This window comes from Telopea speciosissima, chromosome 3 (assembly GCF_018873765.1).
Source record: "Telopea speciosissima isolate NSW1024214 ecotype Mountain lineage chromosome 3, Tspe_v1, whole genome shotgun sequence".
Classification (NCBI taxonomy): Eukaryota; Viridiplantae; Streptophyta; class Magnoliopsida; order Proteales; family Proteaceae; genus Telopea; species Telopea speciosissima.
The window spans coordinates 4,514,657-4,532,000 of record NC_057918.1 but is presented as its reverse complement, the minus strand read 5'-3'; the positions used below and the strand labels follow the sequence as shown (position 1 = coordinate 4,532,000).

Genomic DNA, 17,344 nt, shown 5'->3' with positions numbered 1-17,344 from the left:
ATATGGCCCCCTATATATGAAATCATGAAACACTCCCTCCCATTGACTACTAGGCATGAAAAACACCAATAAATGTGGCGGTGTGTACATCCATGCCCTAAAATTTGAATATCAGATTTGAAATGTTTTATAGTTACTTAATAATCATGTGAAGTAATAGTACTAATTTGATTTATTTCCCTTTCCTTGGGGAGTGGCACCAAGGTTCATCTCATAGTTTGGTAAACTTCTGTATATGAGACATCATATTAAAATCACATTATTTTGAGAAAGAGGAGAAGGCATTGAGAAAGACATAAATTCATCTTAAATCTTTGAAAATAAAAGAGAATTTTTAGTTGACCTTTGTTTTCATTGTATATCAACTCCTTTCGCTTTCCAAAACATAAATGGGATTAAGAAAGAACAGTGATGAAATCGAATAAGATGAATGGGTTGCCAATGTTCCACCCTAGATAATCTCATGGATCATGCACATATGGCCATAAACATCTACTCTGTCCAGGGGGTGAAACATTAGAATTGCAGCTTCAAATTGCTATTTATACAAAAAGATGATCAGAAAGAAACTTTTCGAGAAAGCACAAGACAAATCTGAATCATCCGTTTTTATAATTTTTTAATCTAGATCATTTGTTTCCTCTCAGAGTTAGAAGAGTACACAATATTGTCTAGATTATTGGTACACATACATATACATATACGATATGCATGCCAATATAAATGTTGTATTTGGTTGAATTAGACTGTATAATTAGACACATGACTAATCTAGACCGTTTTATTTATCCAACGGTCAAAATGGAGACATCATTTGTCCACATGTCAGAAAACATGTCTTGAGACGTTTGAAAAATAACACACCCTTGAGACAATAATAATACAGCAAAAAGAAAACCCTAATTTTTTTAAAACTAAACATAACCTACTTCGAGCTAGTTAACTCGGTTGACTAAAGCAATACAACCTAATTATGGCCAAGTTACGACTTATGAATTGATATAGTTATTAAGATTACGTGTCATTAAAATTAGGGCAATGATTTTTTCTTTAAGCATTTGTCTTTCCCATCATTTTTTCCTCCCATCTAATATTCTTTTTCAAACTCCCCTTCCCCCTCTATTTTCCTTTTCGAATACATTGCCTTAACAATTTTATTTTCCATCAAATACATTTCTCCCACTATTTTTCAATAAATTTTTTTGTGAACTTTTCTTCCATCAAATACATTCACTATTTTTTTTTGGGGGGGGGGGTGGTGGGAGGGGGGATTGGGTTAACCATCTGGGTGTTAGAATTGAAGATTTCATTATATAAGGTTTTAGAGAGTTCATTGTAGAGAAGTTAGTGAGAATGAGAAATAAAGAGTTCACTTGTTGCAAAGTTCACAATCACAAGGAAAGAGATTGAAGAAGATTAAAAAGGAAAAACAACTGAAAATGACTCACTATCTTCTTCTTCTGTTTTTTTTTTTGATAAAAAAATGACTCACTATCTACCACATATAGTTGATGTGATGTATGTGAGGTCCTCTATTACATGGACTAACCCATATACTATCAACTATCAAGTGGCAAATAGTGAAGCGTTATACATCATAGGATATATTGACATCTAGAAAGACTATTATTATATTAATTTTAACAAAATAAAAAAAAATTAATGTGTGTTTACTAAGCAAAAGATTTTCATAAACAAGGTTAGCCTTTTTTTCACGATTCAAAATTTTTTTCCAAGTTTTGATAATACTCACAATGGTCAATGAGCTTTGCCAATTTCGCTTATCTTTTCTACCCATTCTCTTGGTAGACAATTTAAACAAGGGTTAATATTTTGTAAATCACAATTTTTCCACACCAAGGAAACTTGTAAAGTAAAATGAAATAATTTACCTAGGAATCATAAACAGCTGCTCTTTTTCGGGTCCAACGAAATGGAAAAACAAAAGAAATATTAAAATCCAATAAAAGAAAAGACCAAGTTTTCCTTCACCCATGACATCTAACCTTTGTATTGGATTGAAAACGATAGTTTCGACTTCGTACAATAATGAAACATTGAATCATAATTAAAAACTAAGAAATATAGAACCTTAAATCATCAAATAGAGTGAGCCAGGTTGGTCTTTGAGACCATAGTTGAATTGAAGCCCAAATAATTGAACAAATAAGAGTTAGATGCAAATACAAGCAATCATAAAAGGAGAAGTTTTCCTTCAATGCCCAATCCATGCCATGCCCCATGACAACAATCCTCCTCATGCACAGAACTGATAATGAGAAAAGAAGAAAAAGATAGATATATTTATCAACTCCAATTCAGACCTCTACCATTAAACAAAGGTCTTCCTTGAATATGAAATCTCCATTCACGAGCTGGTCCCACAGTACCATTGGATTTTCCATGCCTTAAAATGGAAGGAACGAGAATACACCATCAGAAGAATCCTATTATTCAGTGGACCTTCTTTATATCATTTCTCGTTTTTTTTTTTGATGAAATTTTCAGTCACTCATGGTGAAAAGAGAAAATCTCTTAACCTATAAGTTTTAGCTAGAGTCGCCGAGGAAAGGTAGAGGAAGAGCTGGAGAGATATTTACCAAAAAAACCTACTCACTAAAAAAAAAGTGATAAAATAATCAACAATAAAGAATAGAAAAAAAATAGTTAGAAACAGATTTTCCCTACATAATAACTCATGTATATTTTTCTTGACACAATTAACAATATTTTGACTAACCTTGCTTTATATTTTATACGTAATATATGAATAGAAAAACAAAAAAAAAACATAATAAGACAAAAATAAAGATAAATTTTTTATTTCTTCTTCATTCCAAGCAGGATGGTTTTGTTCTTTGAATAAAATCTTTAAAAAATATAAAATATTTTGGATAATCAAGATATCGTCGATCTGAATTTAATTCATGGTATTATAAAGGTATTGGTCATCATCGAGATCAATACCAATAAATATCGACTGTATCAAGTCATATTAATAAAGATATCGATATTGATCACGGTTGATACTTATATCAATTGACCGATACGACTGATCTGATACCGATTCTTAAAATCATCATTAAATGAATATTAATAAGAAATTTTCAATGGATGAAGAAGGGAACTTTTCCTCCGCCCTTTCTTTAGTAATTTCTAGAACATGGAAGGGCAATTTGATCATTCTAATCTAACTAAAGGCCAACCTTTGCATCTGCTTTACTCTCTCTCCTTCTATAGAAAATCTCCCCAAAATAAATGCAATAAAGAGATGGGTGAAAGTGAGGTAGCCCAGACCGTTCACGTGGCTTTTAACCTTCATGTGTCCTCTTTAAAGGGACAGTCATAAAGAAACAAGATTTGCTCAAATCCCTAAACGAAGCCAAGAAGATTGGTCACCAGATGAGGCAAGCATCATAGAAGTTTCTCAAATTAAAAATCAAAGAATCGATGTTTTACCCCTTAGTTCGACCTACTTTGGTTTTGGATCCAAATCTAAGTAATTACAAGTTGTTTTGCACCCACACAATTTCCTAATTGTATTAGATTAGTTTGGTTTTATAGTTACAAAAAAAAAAAAAAAACTGCATTTATTTTATCCTAAAAACATATTTGGGAAAGATAACACCACCAAATTACGCCAGACTTGCTACCTCTGCATCTTGACATAGGGACACAAAATGACCGTCACATCCTCCCTAAAACCCCGAAAATGAATAAGGTGTGCTTCCCTATGCCACTTGCTTAGAGACCTATTATCCTTTAAAAAGAAAAAAGAAAAAAAATGACTCTGACCAAGAGTGTAGCTCCTATGCTCAAACACATGATGCCATGAAATAACCGCCCCACCTCTCATGATAGATTGAAATCCCACCTTGTTATGCTTTCTTACGCGTTCCCATTGGCCCTCGTGCTGGCATAGGAGCCATGCTTCTACTGAAAACTCTTCCTCCAATGAAATTTTTTATTCAATTTAAAGAAAAAATAAATAAAGAATTTTATTATAATAAAAATTGGTGGATTTTACGATGAATTATTATTTTTAAAGGATTTGTTATTTTTCTAAATGTCACAAGGTAGAATAAAAAATCTTCTTGTAATTAAAGTTGTCAAAATGACTCTCTTATCCCTCAAAGGGAGGAAGAGAGAGAGAGACACATCAGGTGTTAGCTTACAAGTATACCGCTAGCATACCCAGCCTCTTCCCTAATAGTTTTCCATAAAATGTTTTATGTAGCCTCACTGGTTTTTATTTGCATTGGCTTGCTTTCCCATATTTGCTTGCGGCAATGGACCTTCCCTAATTCTCTTTCTACGGACAACCATAACTCAAATCGGTAGTTGAGCCAGACGGAGCACCTAGGATTGGACGGAGAAAATCAATTGTGTGAATGAGGCAAGCAAGGCCTGCCAGCCCTATCAAGTAAGCAGAATCGGCAACAGGATCGGTCTCTGCCGATTCCAATTCAGCTAAAATCGAACTGAACTCTAGAAATCCAGTACAAATTGATCGATTCAAATCGATCAGAATCGGAATTAGATCCAGCCGATTTCGATCAGATTCAACCCAAATCCACGATCTGATACCTCAAACCATGGTCCCACTGCTTTCCAACTCCACTTGGTCATGGTGGTTGGCTCAGCTTCAGCTTAAAGTCTGGTGACCCTTTGTAGTTCCATCACTTCTCAACTTGAAAGTTCAAATGAGAATTAAACGCCAACCCTTGAGCATGAACTAAGTTTCCAGGAGGGTGAGGGTGAAGGTGAAGGTTTTTTACTCTCTCTCTCTCTCTATTGCTTCACTTGCAAAACCTCCTATCCCAAGCAAAGCAACCAAAACTCCCTTGACCCTAACCCCACCCCACCATATAAGAACAGCCCATCTCATTGCACCACCACCATTTATCAAACTCACTGTCCATCATGGGCACTGTATTCTTTTTCTTTTCTGTGCTGTATCTACTTTCAATCCCATCTACAACCTCTGCATCTCCTGGTGATAATATCATAGAAGTTGCTGATAGTGATGTTAAATGTGAGATGGCCATGTTAGCATTATATCGAAGATGGCTTGCCATCCATCGTCCCCATGAGTATGATCTCCAAAACATTGATCGACTTTGGGACCAGGAAAACACATTCTTGAAGAGATTCCAAATCTTCCGAAACAATGCCCGCTTCATTCACACGAGTAATAAAAGGAGTAACATCACTTACACTCTTGGTCTCAACAAATTTGCAGATTTGAGCAATGAAGAATTTCGAGCAAGGTATACCACACCTGTCCGTCAAATGCTTCTGCAACATCAGTCCATGAAGCAACACTTGGGTTATGAGAATGTAAATGAGCCATTGCCAGCCTTCGTTGATTGGAGGAAGAGAGGAGCTGTAACTGGAGTCAAAGATCAAGGTCCATGTGGTAAGTACAGAGAGTTAGCTGATGATGATTTTCTAGATTATAACAGTATCTGTTAGGGACCATCCCGGATTTGACTGTTCTGTTCCATTCTGGATATTGCAGGGAGCTGCTGGGCTTTCTCCACAGTTGCCGCGGTTGAGGGGATCAACCAAATCAGAACGGGAAAGTTGGTTTCCTTGTCTGAGCAAGAGCTAATCGACTGTGATAATAAAGTAAATGAAGGGTGCAATGGTGGGCTTATGGATTATGCTTTCCAGTTCATTGTTGAGAACGGAGGAATTAGCAGCGACAGTGATTATCCTTACACTGCTAGTGACAACAGATGCAATATAACAAAGGTATCACAGTAAAAACCACTGGCCAAATTTTTAATTAACTCAACAAACTGATTTGATTCCATCAAATAATACTGGAATAAAGCACAAGGCATCAAGATTTCAAAATTAACGAGTGAGATAAACCATATCTTGTCCAACAAATTGATTGTGACCCAGGAAACCTTATTTATTACTTCTATATTGTCCTCGTGTTAACTGGTAGTATTAATTTTTTGCAGAAGAATCCACCTATGGTCCTCATTGATGGTTATGAAGATGTTCCAGCCAACAGTTCCAACGCACTTATGAGAGCCGTCTCTCATCAGCCTGTTTCGGTTGCAATAGAAGCTGGGGGTCTAGAGTTTCAGTTCTACTCCAAGGTACGTTTCCCACTCTAATGAACTGAACTGAACCAAAACAACTATCGATAACTGAAGGAAGAACAGGGAGACGTAATCTATGCAAGTTTATACTAACAGATCTGCAATATTGATACAGGGCGTATTTAATGGGTTCTGTGGAACAGACCTGGATCATGGGGTTGCAATCATTGGGTATGGGAAAACAGAAAAAGGGGTCAACTATTGGATTGTGAAGAACTCATGGGGGTCTGATTGGGGAGAGGATGGATATATCCAGATAAGGAGCAACTCTAAGGAGGGATTGTGTGGGATTAACATGATGGCATCATATCCAATCAAGTCCACCCCCAGAACAAATGCGATCCTGTTAAACTCACACCACAGCAGCGATTCTGGGCAATTTCTTACATAATGTGTGTGTGTGTGTGAGAGAGAGAGAGAGAGATGCTGTACTATTGGCAATTGACACAATTCATACTATACCCTTTCCTTCATTTACCCGACTTATCAAATATATATGCATAACATAAACTCACGCCAAGAAGCGTTTCCAATCTTGAAAGAAATAAAAATAAAGCAAAGGCATACATATAAATAAATGATGATCGAGTAGTTTAATTAACATTCAGGAACTAGGAACCAATAAAATCAAAAGAAGTATATGGTGACAAGGTAGATAGATACCTCTGAGCTGTAGCTCCTTTATGTGACCCTTTAGAACGTTAACTAAAAAAAGCTAGAACTACTGAACATCTTCCTCTACAGCTGTGAAGTGCAGTTGCCTGTAAACCCCATATGCTTTGTTCCCCGTATATACAGTCTTGTTCCCTGTACAGTGTTGGTGTTGACCTTCTGGGACCTGACAACCCAAAACAATCAGAAGTAGCTTGGGGTGAAGAACTAAGAGAATGAATAACAGCATTCCACCTCCTAAAGCTTGTTACCCGGTTCATGACAACCATGGGAAAAATGAGACTGTTGAAAGGAACTACCAACAGATCTCTTTAATCCCTCTAGCCCACAGATGTATGGGGGGGTAATACTCGAGGAACAAGAACGGCTTCGTTACTTGCAGCTTTTGATGCAGCAATCTCTTCTAAGCGCTTCCAGGTTGCCTCATGTTTTGCTTTAATCTCCTTCTCTTTTGCTTCGTCCTCCTGAAACTTGACCAAGCACTCCTCAAATAGCTCAGGATCAAGATCAGAGAAGATCTTGCGTACATTCAGTGTCAAGCTCTGAACTGCTTGATTCCAATGGCTTCTTGCATTTTTCTCCAAGGCAGGGAAGATGATGGGCAGTATAACTTTGCAGTTTTGTTTGATTAAGTTCTCTATGTGATCATTGTTCCATAAGAACAAAGCCCTTTCTGCCACCTGCAACCAAGAACCAGTTGAGTGGTGTTATTCAGTTTCAACTCCTTGTGTTGAGGCTATCATGCCATAAAGGCAAATTGAGATAAGAACATGGCCATGCATTGAATCCTTAATTTAAGGAAACTTCAATTTTAGGATTAAAAGTTATTATCATGCATGAACCTGTGGTTAAGACAACTGTCCCTTATGACACAAAGTCGGAATGGTAAAACCAATGATCGATGTAATTTATATGGGTTGAAAACAAAATACTTCAGATTAGATTACATCAATGGATCTACATTAAGCAGCTCATGTACATGGCATGTTCCATCTTACATTCCAACATTTCTTCAATTACCTCTTCCTTTTAACCACTCCCCCAACACCACTACCCACCTTATTTTGTGTGTGTGTGTGTGAGCACAAGTCACAGCATTTCATCCTAAAATAAGTATATAAAAATTAAAATCAGCATTAAACCAAGAAGAATGTCATTTGTAATGGTTATATCAGACACATTAAATGTACCTATATAGTATGGAATCAAAACAAAGGATGACAGAAATCATAATCTAGACCCAATATCAAAAGTTAAAAGGAAATCTGGAGTCTGAGCACTCAGGAGTCAGGACTCTAAATGATCACCTTTAAATATGTACACATGTAATTGGCAGGCTGAGGGTATGGCCCCAACATTTAATGGTCCCATCTAAGTAAATCCAGACCAATATGAACAAATCATGACAACCATGCATTTTCACTATATTCATCTGGACCATGAGAACATCATCTATTGGAGATACAGCCGAACAGATCCACATGGTTAAAGATTATCTTCTCATTCTCATTTCTTTTCAAGTAATCTCTTAAATGGCACTCATCTAGAGGTAGGCCCTGAACCACAACCAGAAAGAAAAGAAAAGGTCTACTAAACAATCAAATGGACGAGATTGTTAAAACCCATAAAACCAAACCTGTTTTTTGGACAAGGCAATCTCCAATATTAGATTGATACAAATGTAGAATCTGACACTGAAAAGTGAGGAGGCATTTGTCAAGATACAAAACTGTAGGAATAGAAATTTTAGGCTGAGAATGTGGACCAGAGACACTACCTGTGTATAATATTCACTTTTCCAACAAGTGAAGAAGTAGCCTGTCCCTCAGAGCATAGGCAACAATAAATCTATCAACTTAGAAAGTATAAGAGGATTTAGCCTGTTGCTCTGAGCGTAGGAAACAAGAAATCTACTAAACTTAGAAGTTCATGAGCATTATAATTTTGAGGAGAGACACTTGGAAACGAGAAGGGAAAACAAAGAGAGGGAAGAACTGACAAAATAAAGTGGCAAACACGAACAAGACACCAGAAGCCTCCAAAATCTTTCTTTTGGAAACAAACCACCAAAACTCACTGCCTAGCCTCCACTCTTGTCAAATCCACCACCATTGACCTCTGCTGATATATCTTTCCCGAGCAATTGCTCGCAATCCAAGTGTGTGCATATCCGATTCCAGCATTCAAGGGGGTACCAGTGACAGTGTGAATCACTTGTTCAAGAGATTCACCAACTCTATGGAAAACTTCAAATGTGGAAGCCACTTGAATTTGTGTAGATCAAATCATGGACCATGACCAAGACAATGCCAATAGTAGAACACCAATTTCTCACAAGGTTTTAAGCTATATGGCAACTCCATTTGGTTTGAACTTCCATGCATTAACATGCAGGACATGCCATTACTTTATTCAGATGAAAATTCATCATATACTGCTTGCTCTCCACTGCTCATGATAAATTCCATTTACATAGTTTTTCACATGTACCAGTTTACTCTCAGCAATTTCTTGTACTTCTGCAGTCTACAATCTAAATGACCTGATTATGTCAGAAAAATATGTACAACAATATGAAAAAAACTGTGTGAAGAGGTATATGCTTTGGGTTTCCTCAAGTTCCAAGGTCAAATTCCTCATATGACAGAAAATTACATAATAAATCAACGAGGTATCTTTGGCAGTTTACGTTTAATGCTTTTGTTTGGCATCATACTTGAATCTAGAGGATTTAGTATTTATTTTGTCTAAAGTTCGGGTAATAATTTAAGGCATAATCTAGTTTTGGGTCATTTTTATTTCACATTTCTCTAGTCTCTGACCCCTTTATTTAGACCCATTTTTCAGAGGTCAAAACTTGCCATCTGGTGTGATTTAAATGTCATTTGAAAGGATATTCATTATTAATTTATTTTCCATTGAGACCAAGAGATCACACAAAACCAAGTTAATTAGTGATAATTATTGCTAACATATTATGAATCAGTCCATGCCAAGGTTATTATTTTCTGTGTCATAGCTTAGTTAAGGTTTCAAAGTTTATGTATGTTGCATGCACCAAAAACTTTTATATGATTCGTGATTGCTCAGAAACTCAAGAGAGTGATTGCTGAGGATACATCTTCTTCTTTTCCTTCTTCATTTTTCGGCAGATCCATTGAGATTTTTTTTCGTACTTTAGTTCCACTGACAATCTTCAACCAATGCAACTTTCTCTTATCAAATTCCACACCTCAGTTGAAACCCTAGCAAAATTATAGCTTCCAATGCCTAGACCCTAACGTATGTTAGAAATTCACATCAACAGTTAAAAATACAAACATATATTCCCAAAGATTACACTCTTTACTTCTCATACATAAATCCAAATCATTTCCCTTCAATCCAATTTCCCACAAAAACCAAACCTTAAATCTAGACCATAGTTTGCATCAATTCAATAATCCTGTAGTTTAGGTTCAAAAAGGAATCTCGGCCATCCTTTCCCAAAAAAATAAAAAAGGACCTCAACCGTAGAAATAACATTAGGTGGACGAAGTAGAGAGGAGCTTCTAAAGTACTAAAAAAGGGTCATTATCAAGTGCTGGTCCTGCCTATGCAGGGTCCTGGGAGAGGTGAGTTTAGAGTCAGCCCTAACCTTAAGACATTTTTGCTCAAAGTGGACACCCTCAAGACTCGAATCCGAGCATTTTCCCTGGCAGACTGAACCTTTTATTATTGCTCTAAGCAATGCTCCCTTCTAAAGTACCAATCAATAGATTTTAATACAAGGGTCAAGTTTATAAAAACAGCTGTAAACTACCAAACCATTATGGGTTGAATATAGAACAATAAAGAAACAACATACACATAAAAGAATTGTAGCTGGGTGAAGATATCAGGTGGATGAATAGCAAGAATAGGGCAGGTAAAATTAGAAATAAATGCTTTCAAGGGAGCTCAGGGGTTGCACCGGAGAAGAGTCATCAGAAATTATTTGCCCATTTGGAATGAATACTATTGAAGGTACAAATGAGAAGGATTCATAATGGTGCAAATTGGAAGTGCCAAAAGGACAAGAGAAGGACCAAAACTGACCTCGGCAGAAGTACTGGGTATAGAAATGAGTGCCTATGAGCTAACAGCAGATAATAAACTTAAGGGAAGCAGTTTTCTGTACGGGAGTGTGGCCTACGCCAGCACTTCCATGTGTCTATCTCTCTCCTCCTTAAAACAAGGGGGCAGAGGTGTCTTTTCACATGGGGAGGAGAGAGATAGACTCATGGGAGTGATGGCGTAGGCCACACTCCCGGACAGAGAACTTTTTCCCTAAACTTAAATAGAGAAGAATGGAAGGACAGGATTCTTCCGCAGTAGTAAAATAAGGCTTAAATGAGTTGTTGTTTTAAGATCAAGAGTATCTCAACAAAATTAAAGAACAACAATCGAAGCACCAAGTACAAAAAATATGTGGACCTGACAACTTGATGATAAACTCAAAGCACCCCATGCCAGTTGAGGAATATTGTTTCTGACATCTAAATAACTGAATTCCCCCCCCCCCTCCTTCCCTCTTCTAATAATGCAAAACTTTAATAAAAATAAAAACTCAGTTGAGTATGCTAAGTTACATGAACATAATTCTCCACATTATATATATTAAACAAATAGACATATTTCTTGACACAGTCATGGTAACAATCATTTGGTGATTAGCTTGATTACTACTTTTTTTTCTTATAGATATTTTTGTTACAAAAGGCCAGTTTAGTCTATTGGTCGTGTGCATACATGCACATTTTACTCAGTAGAGGTATGTTGTTCAAAATTACCTAACATATCTAGGATGCATAAAACAGAATAGACTCACTGTAGACCCCCTCCCCCCCAAAAACTGACAGTTCTTCTCATCGGATAAAGCATAACACTAAACCAATACCAAGATTCTATCAGGTATCAGAGTGAAAACTCACTCAAAAAAAAAAGGATAATAAATCTAAAAGCATCGAGTAACAAGCTGGTCTTCCCCCTGGTATTTGGCTAAAGCTAGTAGCTACAAGGTCAGGGCACTCCAACCTGTGAGGTAAAACCACTTTGTGATAGCTGTTCTTGTCAGAAGTTTATCATCGTGTAAAATTATTGGTATAATATTGGTACAGAGCATTTTCTCCCAAAAGTTGAAAGAATATAAGATTATATTAATTTGTAAGTTTAATATATGAGGCGTTTGTGTGGGGTTGAATTTATTAGCATATTGTCACTATCTAAGGATGATTCCCTCCAAGATATGTTCTTATTTTTGTTATTTCCATGTAGTCATGTAATGTCAAAAATCTGTATATAATCTAATGCTATACCTGTATTTTCTTTTTATTCTGGGATAAATCTACTAGACCTGCATTTGCTCTCCTCGTCTCTAATATATATATATTTTTTGTGCCTATTTTAAAAAAAAATGAAAGATTCCAATCTTTGTGAAGACTTACCTCTTCTCTAGTAAAGTCCATGCTCAAGTGCTAAAAGAGAAGACTAGGAAAAGATGATCTGAGGCAAATCTATGCGGCAGCCCAAAATCAAAATACTAGGCAAGATTCTGTGTCAGGTGCTATGAGGCATCATCCTGCTACACAGCATGAGAGATTGGATAACATCCACAACCAAAATTACAAGAAAGGCCAAAAGAGAGCAACCTTGGAATGCCCACAGGTGCTACTAAAGAAATTGGTTGGGGCACCCAGGAGGATCAAAAAGGAAGCTTACAAGTAGCATGAATAGAAACAACCTCTACAACACACCCCAAATATTTGGGATGGAAACCCAGACTTGTGTTCAGCCCCAGAAGATGGTGGATCTATTCCCATAAGATAAAAGAATCCACACAGTTGCAGACTGCTGCACTGTTCCATGGCACAAAAGGGCCTTTATCCTCTGCAAACTCAGAGGAACGTTTGTACTTAATGGTTAGAATCTCAGTTCCAGGATCCAATGGGAAAACTAATGGAGGAGAAAAATATTCAGGAAATGAATTTCCAGGCAGTGGGTTAGTATAAGGTTATAATAAGGAACCAAGAAAATCTCTTCCATAAGCAGACAAAATTTCCTCATCAAAATGATAGCTAGCTTTTGGGAGTAGGCAAAGCAATTTTCTACCCTTACTTCAGCCAACAAATTCCCTCTCTTCACCGCTGATATAATCAAGTAAACAACTATCTCCAAAACCAACCTTGGACCACACAAATTTAACTCTAATACCCCAGCTTCGTACATCCTCCATGCACACAATGAACCGTTCAATGTATTCACAATTGACGATGACGAACTTTGGAAGGTCTTGTCAGTGGGCTGAATCTGGGGTTATTTCCCCGACAGAACTCCTTGATCACAGATTTGAGGCCAGTATTTACCATAGTTGTCATGGCGTCGCCATGGCGACGCCATGGCGTCTGGCGCTGGAGAGGCTGCATGGCGACCTACGCCATGGCGACCCTCTTTGATTTCTTCTTCCGACTCTCTTTCCCTCTTCGTTTTCTTCTTCCGTCTTCGATTTCTTCTTCCCTCTTCGATTTCTTGTTTCCCTCTTCAATTTCTTTCGATTTCTTCTTCGATTTCTTCTTCCTGTCTTGTTTCCCTCTTCGATTTCTTCTTCCTGTCTTCTTTCCTCTTCGATTTCTTTCGATTTCTTCTTTCCTCTTCGATTTCTTCTTCGATTTCTGAATTTTCTTCTTAAAACTTGAGAAACAATAGAGAAAAAATAAAACATGGCTTGAGTATACATCTATTAACACATTAAAAATAGAGAAAATAAAAATAAAACATGGTCGACATGCTCGCCATGGCAACGCCATGGCGGGCGACATGTCGATATATCGACGTGACACCCCTCCACCGACTTGGATCGCCGTGGCGCCGTGACAACTATGGTATTTACTACCAGCAACCATAATTGACAAACAGAGAAGGGGAAATCTTTGCCAGTTACAGTCCAGCAGAAGCAAGTAAGAATATATCCATATCCGTACCCTTCTGTTTCTCCTATGCACTGAACGATGGATCTCCTCCAGGAAATCCAACGAACCAGATAGCTCTATAAATGTCATTATTATGATATCTAAATGAGAGGTTTCCCATCAATTATTCATGACTAGCTGCAAGCCAAAATAGAACCCCAAACAGGAGCAACTTTTTCATTTTCCTTTATTTATTGTACGAATAAGAGCGCAACCATTCCCCGTAAAACACATGCAGTGATATGCCATGAAAAATTGAAAAAGATTTTAGGGCCTCCTGATACAGTAAAGATGACTTTGTCTACTTTAATCAATGATAATGAACAGCATCATCCAAAGAGAAGGGAAAGAACGTTCAGATAAAGGCAGGATTATTGACATACAATTACATGGTAAGTACTAAGTACAGGGTAAGGTAAACCGTATTTTTTTACTGTTGATTGGAAAAAATCACCACCTAGTTTCCACTTGAATTAAACAAAGAAATGACTCATGAGATCCATAATTTATAAATACAAAGGAAACACACCAGAAAAACCATTTACTTGGAGCAAGGGAAGCATGCCTGCAGAAGGGAATAAAAAAACTAAAAAGTAGATGATAACAAAACCTCGAAAAAACTTACAACCTGAAAGTGTGAACTGCTCAAACAACGAGCAATCTGGCGAAACAATGGGACCATACAGCGCTGGAACTCTGGAGGCTGGGTCGCTTCCAAAACCTCCTCCATCTCACCTAAGAACATGACCTCTTTTGAACTATTAGTGATTGGCCAATACTTCAATAGACCCCTTATAACAGTATCGGCAAGCTTACAGTCTTTTTCTACAAATTGTGTAATGCAGTAAGACAGCTGCTGATGGTACATGGGTATGCATTTTGGTTTGTGAAGAGGAATCAGGACTCGAACGAGAAATAGTTTGTGTTCTTCCTTCAGCGGTAGAGCAAACCCGTTGATTATACTGCCCAAAATCTCTAACAACTCTGCAACCCCATTATGCTTTTCTGTTTCAAAAATAAAACGGTAGAAGATGTTATTGATAGCTTTCCGGATGAATGGGCGGTGTACCATAAATTTTCCATATATGCGGTGAAGAATTGTTTTCAAATACTCCCTCTCTCTAGGATCCTCAGAGTCAAAGAGATCTAGCAACCTGAGAACAAATGAGTGATCAATGTACCTCTTGGCTAACTTTGCATCTGTCTCAGGTGATGCAACAAACCTCAGAAGGAACTCATACACAACTTGCAGGTGTGACCATGCAGGGTCCATTAAAGGTTCCTCCTCTTCCAAATCAAAAGCTTCTAGAACCTTGCTCTCATGCGAAGGGGATGTGAATGCTCTAAATAAATTAGCTGATACCATTTTTATTATTTCTTGCATGACTGTCTCTGTAAACTTCCCGTTTGCAGTAGTAACATAATCCACGAGCTCTAGCAGTGTCTGCCGCTTGATTTCCTTTTCTTTCAGGTTCTTTGTTGGGTCAGTGAAGTCAAACACAACACAACATAAGTTCAGCTTTCTGATAAACAAGTTCTGCTTCTCAGAGTTGGGGACATCCCTAAAACTAGGCAATGCCTCATAGGAAGAAGTTGTAGAATTTCCATTCAGCTTTGAGTTTACAACTTGTGAAAGCTTATTCCCATGAATGACCCCAGAATTTGAAGCACAATCAGGGGCTGGAAGGGATGCATTGCTTGGGTTCACAGACCGGTTATGTACTAGATCATTGCTTCTTGAACTGGCAGAAGAATTTGAAGAAGGGCCAGATGATCCACCTAATTCACGATTTTCAGCTGACTTAGATGGCTTCCGAGGGAGCCTACCAAGTATCTGTTTGATCATAATTGAGTAAATAAACAACCAGCACCTCTTGAGCCCAGAAATTTGCTAGGTGAGTCGTTTCCTAAAGCTCCTTCAAAGCAGGAAACACCCAATCAACAATACCGAAAATTCCTGTTATCAGTGAGAAAAATAAAAACCGAGATTCATGAACCATCTCAAATCAGTGTTACCAGTGGACTAAGTCTTCTAATCCACCTAAAATTCTCATCTCCACTTTTCCATCTGAATATTGGTGTTCTTTCCCTATTCTTCAGTTTTTCCAGATACGGGGGCCAGCTTCCCCTTCTCATCTGGAAAGACCAATCAAGCCAACTATTAAAGGAAAATTCCAGATACAAAACTCCATACCAAATCCAAGATCAAACAGAAACCTGAAATCTCAATCAACCCACAAAAGCAGGAAACCCTCTCGGTTTTCAACTTTCCCAAAGACGATATCTTTCCCTTCCTTCTCTAAAACCCAAGTGAGAGTGATAAAAGAAACAAATTTTATCTTAAAATTAGAAGCACAGATGCAAAAGAAGACAACTCAAACCAAAGATCAGGAAACACACCCCTTAAGCTTCTGTCTTCAATGCTCTTCAACTTAAAACAAGGGCCAGAGGGAAGCGTGCAAAGAGCCAAAAACAAACAAATATTAGTCTCCGCTTTCGCTTTTTCGTCCTGTTCCCCAAATTACCATTAATTCAGCTGGATCAAAAGGCAAGAAGATCCGACTATGATCTAGCAAAACAGGATAGCAATCTTCATTAAACGAAATCCAAGAAGATAGAGAATTAAAATTATGCGAAAAAAGGAAAGAGATAATATATTACTAAACTAGTAGCCAGATATGTATACATAATAGATAGATTTTTTTCAGAAACAGCTAAAGAGAATAAGTGGAACGAAGAACGAAGAAGCCCAACTGAAAAATAAGAAGATGAGTGAACATTATACTCACAAAGAGCTCAGCTGGTCCTGATGAGAGCAATTAGACCAAGAAACAAAGTCAGTGGTCGAAAACCAGAAAACCCACTAACTGAAATGGTCAGACAGGTAGTAATCCTTCTCTTTGTTAGAAAAATGAAAAATCTCTCTCTCTCGCCCCCTCCCTTATTTTACTTTCTTTCCTCATTTCTCTTGTTCTCTTTTTCTAATTTTCTCTCCCTGTCTCTATTTTTCTTCTCTGGGCTTCTTCACAAGTCACAAGTCACAAGTGAGAGAAAACAGACTGAAACAGCCTTCAACATCCCCACCAAATCCGCTTCTAGAGTCTCCTTTGGGTTTGGGAGTTAAAAAAAAAAGGATTAATTAAAAAGATAAAGGAATTATTGTTTTGAACAGAGAAGCAATTACTCTTTTCTTCCATGAGTAATCTTTCTTTCTTTCTTTTTTTTTCTATAAAAAAAATTCTTTCAGCTTGTTTGCTTTTTCTCATGTTTCCTTTTCCTACTTCCTATCTTCTTTGGTTTGTACTTTTTTTTTCTTTTTTGTTTTTGGTGTAAATCTCCTTTGTTTTTTATCCTTTCACACTCTATTGGTTTTCTTTTTTCCTTTACTGAATTTAAATATTTTTTCTGGAAAATTAATAAGTAAGTAATCTTTATTAATTACATTTCACATTATTAGAGGTGATCACTAGAGTTAATCTCCTATTCTTCCCAAGCATATGAATGTCCTCTTCCCTCTTTTTGGGACAAGGATTTTGATGGAAACTTGGATGTCCTCACAGTGAAGAA

The 17,344-nt window shown here is 37.2% G+C and overlaps 2 protein-coding genes across 3 annotated transcripts; one reads left to right on the top strand and one right to left on the bottom strand.

Moving 5' to 3' along the window:
• Positions 1-4,792: 4,792 nt before the first annotated feature.
• Positions 4,793-6,589, top strand: LOC122656173 (zingipain-2-like). Its single transcript, XM_043850629.1, has 4 exons — positions 4,793-5,419; positions 5,522-5,757; positions 5,976-6,116; positions 6,235-6,589. The coding sequence occupies exons 1-4, from the start codon at positions 4,924-4,926 to the stop codon at positions 6,508-6,510; spliced, it is 1,149 nt and encodes a 382-aa protein (XP_043706564.1). The 5' UTR covers positions 4,793-4,923; the 3' UTR covers positions 6,511-6,589.
• Positions 6,590-6,664: 75 nt separating this feature from the next.
• Positions 6,665-16,775, bottom strand: LOC122656171 (serine/threonine protein phosphatase 2A 57 kDa regulatory subunit B' theta isoform-like). Of its 2 annotated transcripts, XM_043850627.1 has the most exons (4): positions 16,567-16,775; positions 14,406-16,346; positions 7,091-7,471; positions 6,665-6,957 (listed from the first exon to the last, which is right to left on the bottom strand). In XM_043850627.1, exons 2-3 carry the CDS (start codon positions 15,621-15,623, stop codon positions 7,112-7,114), a joined length of 1,578 nt encoding a protein of 525 aa, XP_043706562.1. In that variant the 5' UTR covers positions 15,624-16,346; positions 16,567-16,775; the 3' UTR covers positions 6,665-6,957; positions 7,091-7,111. The 2 variants fall into 2 exon arrangements, with proteins under 2 accessions (XP_043706562.1, XP_043706561.1); XM_043850626.1 differs by having other exon boundaries at positions 6,665-7,471; positions 16,567-16,774.
• Positions 16,776-17,344: the final 569 nt, after the last annotated feature.